Below are 7,500 nucleotides of genomic sequence, written 5' to 3' on the forward strand. Positions count from 1 at the left end.
CTGTTTGCAATTAAGAGCAAATAGTCTACAAATTTGCAAAAATATAGTTTCGGTTCACCTAGGCTACAAGTTGTTTACATTAGTGATAGTTGTTGATGGCTGTTGTCTTTGAATAAACCAATAGTAGTAGCTTGAAAAGTTGGGCTGTACCTGTACCTAGTGAAACTGTAGGCTAATCAGTCAAAAGATTAATAGCAAATAAACCAAAAAGACTCGATAACTACTATTCAGATTTCTGCATGCCTGGAAAGAGGAGGAATCTCGTAATAGCACTGCTTTCATGCGGATCTGGACCAAATGTAATTGCCAACTGGGAGATGATTTCATGTGACGATGAAATGAATTCATGTAAGACCAGGTTTACTTGCATCAAAAGCTAATTGTGGTAGATTGATGAAGTTGATGAAGTCATATGAAGTTTCACATGACCTGTGAGCTGTTCTGGGGTTTGTGAAGAACAGTGAATGTCAGACTGGTATTGTGATGGGTTGCATCACTGTGAGAAAAACAAATGACATGAAAGCTAAGCAGAAACTCCCTCAGTCGATACATACATTTCACCAGACATGATGTTATGTAATCTGTGTGTGTGTGTGTGTGTGTGTGTGTGTGTGTGTGTGTGTGTGTGTGTGTGTGTGTGTGTGTGTGTGTGTGTGTGTGTGTGTGTGTGTGTGTGTGTGTGTGTGTGTGTGTGAGAGGGGGGAGGCACACTAGGCCTATACGGTACATCAGCACAACCATTTAATCATTTCTGTTTTTTTCTTTTTTCTCTCTCCCAAAAAAAACACAGAGGGAGGGAGAGAGAGAGAGAAAGAGAGAGTTTAATGACCTGAGACACAGGCCTCTTCTTAGTTAAACAGGTTTATATGAATCATGACCATGTGTCTCTGAGTTCCTGTTCCTGGGAAAAGCAAAGAGAGCCCACCTACACAAGGACATCCCCCCCCAACCTGTCCCCACGGGGCTCACCAGCAAGTCACGCTGCAGATAGGGGCTGTCTGACCAGTAAATGATAGTGAGATACACTGCAGATAGTCGTTGTCTTGTCTGACCAGTGGCTAACACTGCAGATAGTCGTTGTCTTGTAACACTGCAGATAGTCGTTGTCTTGTAACACTGCAGATAGTCGTTGTCTTGTCTGACCAGTGGCTAACACTGCAGATAGTCGTTGTCTTGTAACACTGCAGATAGTCGTTGTCTTGTAACACTGCAGATAGTCGTTGTCTTGTCTGACCAGTGGCTAACACTGCAGATAGTCGTTGTCTTGTCTGACCAGCGGCTAACACTGCAGATAGTCGTTGTCTTGTCTGACAAATGGCTAACACTGCAGATAGTCGTTGTCTTGTCTGACCAGCGGCTAACACTGCAGATAGTCGTTGTCTTGTCTGACCAGTGGCTAACACTGCAGATAGTCGTTGTCTTGTCTGACCAGTGGCTAACACTGCAGATAGTCGTTGTCTTGTCTGACCAGCGGCTAACACTGCAGCTAGTCGTTGTCTTGTCTGACCAGCGGCTAAAACTGCAGATAGTCGTTGTCTTGTCTGACCAGCGGCTAACACTGCAGCTAGTCGTTGTCTTGTCTGACCAGCGGCTAACACTGCAGATAGTCGTTGTCTTGTCTGACCAGTGACTGTTAACCAGCAGCCTCCTGCTCTTTAGTTTTCGTGCTGTGTGGACCATCCCTTACCAAAACACAAGACACACAACCCAACTGTTGGTTTTTGTTGGTGTTGGTGCCATGCTGATGTAAAGGTTTGCTGTGTGTGTGTGTGTATGTGTGTGTGTCTGGCGCAGAGCCGAGAACCTCACAGCTCACACTGCCAGAGCAGGACTCTGTGTTGTGTTGGCTGGAGGACTACCAGGTTGGGCCAAATGGGTTTATCTTCAGGAATGCCAGGCTTGCATTGTAAGCTGTGTGTAACTGCTAACCTACAGACAGTGCTGAACTCACTAGCCCAATGTGTTGGGTTTCAACAACTTGAAGTGAAAAACTGAGAGGGAATATATAGCTACACCATAACAAAGATGTGAATTAGTCAGGTCCAGAGAGAGAATGTTCTGGGGTTTTCTCTGAAACATGTTAGCTTAGAAATGTGTTGTTAGCTTAGAAATATTTTAGCTTAGAAATGTGTTCCACACAGGTAGCCTATAGGAGCGGAGATAACAAAGCATTAGTGTGTATGACGTGTGTGCATCAATTTCCTAATAATTAGCAAACTGGGTGATGCTAACTAGCCAAAGCCCTCTCAGCATATAGCTATAATGGGTGACTTCAGCTCCTCTCTGTGTGTGTGTGACTTTATTTATCTTTTTTTATTGTTTTATTTCTCTTACTTACTTATTTTTCTCTCAGTATATGATTGTATTGAAGCACTTTTAATTGGTGACATGCACTTTTTATGCTTTTATTGAATGTTTCTTATTATTTGCTGGTAAGCATTTATGCCTCCTCATTATTTGTGCTGTTGTACTGTTTTTTCAATTTTCTGTAAAGCACATTGAACTGCCTGGTGTAAGAAATGCGCTATACAAATAAAACTGCCTTGCCTTGCCTTGTGTGTGTGTGTGTGTGTGTGTGTGTGTGTGTGTGTGTGTGTGTGTGTGTATAGACCTGGAGCCAGGCCAGAGGATGAAGATGCCATACGAGCCCAAGTCGGTGTTCCGGTTCTACACTGGGGGAGAGAACATGGAGGACACCTGCGTTCTGGAGCTCTTCCAGACACACACATTCCAAGCCTGTGGCTTCAACAACACACACCCGCTTGTCATCATCACGCACGGCTGGTCGGTAAGAAAACACACACACACACACACACACACACACACACACACACACACACGCGCGTGCACACACATACCCCCCTTGATCATCATGCATTGAACCCACACACAGACACACAACCAAGGGAAAAGAAACCCAAAGACACACCACATCAACACACAATCATAGAACAAACAACCGCTAACTAACAGGCTTAGTTAGTCATCAACTGACTGTACAGTTAAGTTAACTGTAGTAAATTGATAGTCCTTGCACTTACAAGAGCACGAGGATGCAGGATAGCATCAGTAAGCTACCTCAGTCCTGAAATCCTGACTCTACAATATCAGTGCAGTGCAGGCTGGAAACCTGCATATCTCCCCTGCTTCCTGTCCACATCCTTTGGGTCCAGTCTCAAACTAGCTTATCCAAAAAGTGCACCCGGATTGTTGATCTGATTGGTTGAAGGACTATCCAAAAGTGTACGGATTCATTTGAACTATGCCCAATGCTCATGCCTCTTGTTCAGTAGAAATAAAGCGCAGACTCCCCAGACTAATGTTCAAGATTGAGCTAGGTATGGTGATAGCCAGACTAGAGTGTCAGTAGCCTACTACTGGCAGCAAAACTAGTGCACAGTAGTCGCCAGTCAGACAACCCCTAACTGCAGTGCTTGTGGTGCCCCCTCTGCCCTTTAGTGTCCTACGCACAATGCGAGATGCGCCACTGGACATTTTGTTCCAGATGCGTTTGCAATAGTCTACTGTTGTTCATTGATAACTTGACAAGGCCGCTGAGGCTGTGGTTGAAATTTAGGACTGGAGCTGTTCCTGACACGACCTGACAGGACAAAATCACCCAAAATACGGGATGTCCCGGACAATTGTCTCTCAACATCTGTGCACTTTTCCATACAGTTTTTATGTGTGTTGTGTGTGTGTGTGTGTGTGTGTGTGTGTGTGTGTGTGTGTGTTTTTCGGCTATAGGGCTGCCCATACACAGAGGCTGTACCTCCCAATCTCGGCAAGGTGCGATTGTGAAATAGGGTTATGTAATCCAGCAAGTCTGCTGAGGCGGGCCGTTGACTTATGGAGACGGTCAACGGGGAGATCCAGAGAACAGGACATACTGAAAACACTCCCCCGCACACCACACACTCCCCTCCCCCGCCACACACTCCCCCCGCCCGCCACACCGCAAAGTCCAGGGAAAGCAGCTTTCTGCGAAGCACGTTCGCTATCACTGTTTGACTACAGCAGGAGAGATAAGAAACAGGAACGAGATCAATACTCTTCACTGGGAAACAAATTACTGTGCTTCTTTCACACGCAAGCAGAGGTGCAAAAAAAAAAAACGATCACTATCAAAAGCGGCTGTCTTGTGGCTTTGAGTGAGTAAAGTTGCGTCAGTGTGTTACAGTGTGTCATAAACTTGACACTACTCGTAATTTCCCGACTATTAGCTGCGGCTTATACATTGATTTTGCAAAATTTCTTCAGATATGAGGTTAACACAGGGGGGCAGTTAATATGGTGTTAATATGGTTTTGTTTCTTTTAACTTGCATAAAACACTGTCCTGCGGCTTATACACAATGCGGCTTATATACGGGAAATTACTGTACAGGTTCACTGAGCTCACTCTCTGACTGAGCAATGTGACTCTAACAGCCGGCCACCCCCGGACACGTACGTCCGCGGCGACAATAAAGAAAAGAGAACTCCATATTGTTTTTAACGGAGCAAAGCCCACTACAAACATCTGCCCGCCCACGCAGCAGCCGCACAGAGATAGAAAACGGTTCTAAAATCCTGCGCGTCAAGCCCGCACCGCCAAACGCCGTGTCCAGTGGGCACCGGCCTTAACTCGCGGACGGAGCAGTGTCCACAGGGTGGCTTTACCCTGGCTCTACACAATGACCAGCACTGCAGTGAGCAATGCCCAGCAGACCTGTAGCAGGCCTAGGGTGGACTTTGGCCCTGTTCCATTTCTCTCACTTGCTCTGGCAAAGGGCTCAAATGTAGGGCTAGGGTCTGAATTGGGACAGGCCCTTGGCCTTAGTGTCTTGCTCTGGGGCCCAATGGAGGCAGTGACCCCTGAGGTCAAACTCGCAGCCTACCGGAGTGTGTTAAAGATACGCTTGACCACCACCATCCTGATGTTAAGTGTTTCTGTTGTCTCTGCAGGTGGACGGCATGATGGAGAGCTGGGTGACTAAACTGGCTGCCCTGAGGACGTCGCTCGGGGACGTCAACGTGGTCATCACTGATTGGCTGCCCCTGGCCCACCAGCATTACCCGGTCGCCGCCACCAACACCAGGGTGGTGGGGCAGGACATCGCTCACCTGCTGCGCTGGCTACAGGTGAGACGGAACACACACACACACACACACACACACACACACACACACACACACACACACACCAACACCAACCTCACTAAATTCATGCAGTGGATATCCTTCATATGGGATTTCAGATTGGAATGTGTGTGTGTGTGTGTGTGTGTGCGTGTGTGTGTGTGGGAGAGAGAGAGAGAGAGAGAGAGACATATAGTGAGTGTGAGTGTGTATGTCTGTGTATATCTGTGTGTGTGTGTGTGTGTGTGTGTGTGTGTGTGTGTGTGTGTGTGTGTGTGTGTGTGTGTGTGTGCGTGTGGCCATGCATTTGAATGGCCAGATGGTCTGGATCTAAGGGATTGCTCAGTTTGTGTGATTTTCACACAGCTCAACTTTAATCAAGGCCATGTGATGTGTTGAACACATCACTCATAAAAGCACACACTTACCCAGAGGCTCAATCTCCCCATGAGATGAGAAGAGATAAGATGACCTACTGTGATTTCACATCAAAATGGGCCACAGTGGGCCTGAGAGAGATTACTTCTGATGCACTAACAATAGACTTTGTTATATAATATCTATGAAATACAATATAGATACTTTTTCTTATTCATCCTTTCATTTTTATTCATCCTATTTAACCAGGGTAGTCACACAAACAACATCCTCTTTTCCAAGTGAGCCCTGGCCAAGAAAGGCAGCGCTTTACTAAAAAACAACATCACATACAAAACTAAAACACACAATCTACAACGCATAAACACCATACAAGCAACAAAACAGGTACCATATATGGGTTAAAAAGACAATCTAAACACATTCACGTTGACCATTTAAAGTGTCAATACAATAGATGCAATAGATCTCTTGTAAGGCGTACGTGAGTTATCCACTAACAGATGTGATTGGCTGTCCCTGACAGGACTTCCTGCAGTTCCCCACCAGTAAGGTGCATCTGATTGGCTACAGCCTGGGCGCACACATCTCTGGGTTCGCTGGGACTTACCTGGGAGACTCCATAGAGATCGGACGCATCACAGGTAAGGGCTAACATCACCTGTTTGCAGGTGTATTAACCCCATAGCTGAAAAAACGTTGCACAATCAATATATAAGCCGCGGCTAATAATAGGGAAATTACAGGTATACAGTGCCACAAAGAGCCTCTGTGTGTATATTGAAGTATCGTGTGTGTGTGTGCATGCTGTTCATGTGTGTGTGTGTGTGTGTGTGTGTGTGTGTGTGTGTGTGTGTGTGTATGTGTGTGTGTGTGTGTGTGTATCCAGGTCTGGATCCTGCAGGCCCCCTGTTTGAGGGCATGTCCGCGACCGACCGCCTGTCCCCAGACGATGCCCGCTTCGTGGACGCCATCCACACGTTCACGCAGGAGCGCATGGGTCTGAGCGTGGGCATCAAGCAGCCCGTGGCACACTTCGACTTCTACCCCAACGGAGGAGCCTTCCAGCCCGGCTGCCATCTGCACGTCACCAACCTCTACGCCCACCTCACGCAGTACGGCCTCATGGGTAAGACACAGGACTGGGTTTGGTAGGTAGGGAAAGGTATTCTGGGAATTGTAGTTCTGTAGTTCCCACCTCCCCCAGTACGGGCAAGACAACCTCTACTCCCATCTCGCCCAGTATGGCCTCATGATTAAGAGACACGACCAGGTCGATAGGTAGGGAAAGGTATTCTGGGAATCGTAGTTCCCACCACGTCTCGTACTGAAAATGACTGGGTCGGAAGAGAAAAACATTGAAAGCCCAATATCTCATTTGCAATTCATCTGTAGTGTGCATATCATTAGGACTACAAAGGTCTACAGAAAAAATAATTAGGCTCTAGAATTTCACTCAGAAAAGTCTGCAATTTCCCAGAATGCACATGTAGTGACTATAATCAAAATTACTCCTTATCGGATAAGTAGCTGCTTTGGATAGCAGCTTTTATTAAAGCAAAATCAGTAGAGAAGAACTGATTACATTCATACCTCCAACATTAGAGCAGCATCATAAATGTTTAACAATCCCGCACACACGCACGCGCACGCAGACACACACACACACACACACACACACACACACGCAGACACACACGGACGCACGCACACTCAACACACACACACACACACACACACACACACACACACACACACACACACACACACACACACACACACACACACACACACACACACACACACACACACACACAGATATACATGTGTGTGTGTAGATTAAGTTCTTCTCCTGAGTGGTGAATGTGACAGGCCCAGGATGAGGGATTAGTGTCATTGAGAACACACTGACTCTGCTGCAGTTCATAATGAGTCAGAGCCCCGCACTGACGAGTAGCAGCACAGATGGACTTGTGCTTTTTTTCTTCCTTTCCATAAAAAG

The 7,500-nt window shown here is 46.5% G+C and overlaps 1 protein-coding gene across 2 annotated transcripts in view; it reads left to right on the forward strand.

Annotated features, from left to right (window-relative positions):
- lipca (lipase, hepatic a) overlaps window positions 1-7,500 on the forward strand; it is a gene marked incomplete at its 3' end in the record, with an annotated part of 30,296 nt that overhangs the window by 2,362 nt on the left and 20,434 nt on the right. The window contains 4 exon segments of one of the 2 annotated variants that reach the window (XM_062525170.1): window positions 2,610-2,788; window positions 4,947-5,123; window positions 6,025-6,142; window positions 6,388-6,627. In XM_062525170.1, the coding sequence (XP_062381154.1) occupies window positions 2,610-2,788; window positions 4,947-5,123; window positions 6,025-6,142; window positions 6,388-6,627 (714 nt within the window). 2 annotated transcript variants of the gene reach the window in all.

This window comes from Sardina pilchardus, chromosome 21 (genome assembly GCF_963854185.1).
Source record: "Sardina pilchardus chromosome 21, fSarPil1.1, whole genome shotgun sequence".
NCBI lineage: Eukaryota > Metazoa > Chordata > Actinopteri > Clupeiformes > Clupeidae > Sardina > Sardina pilchardus.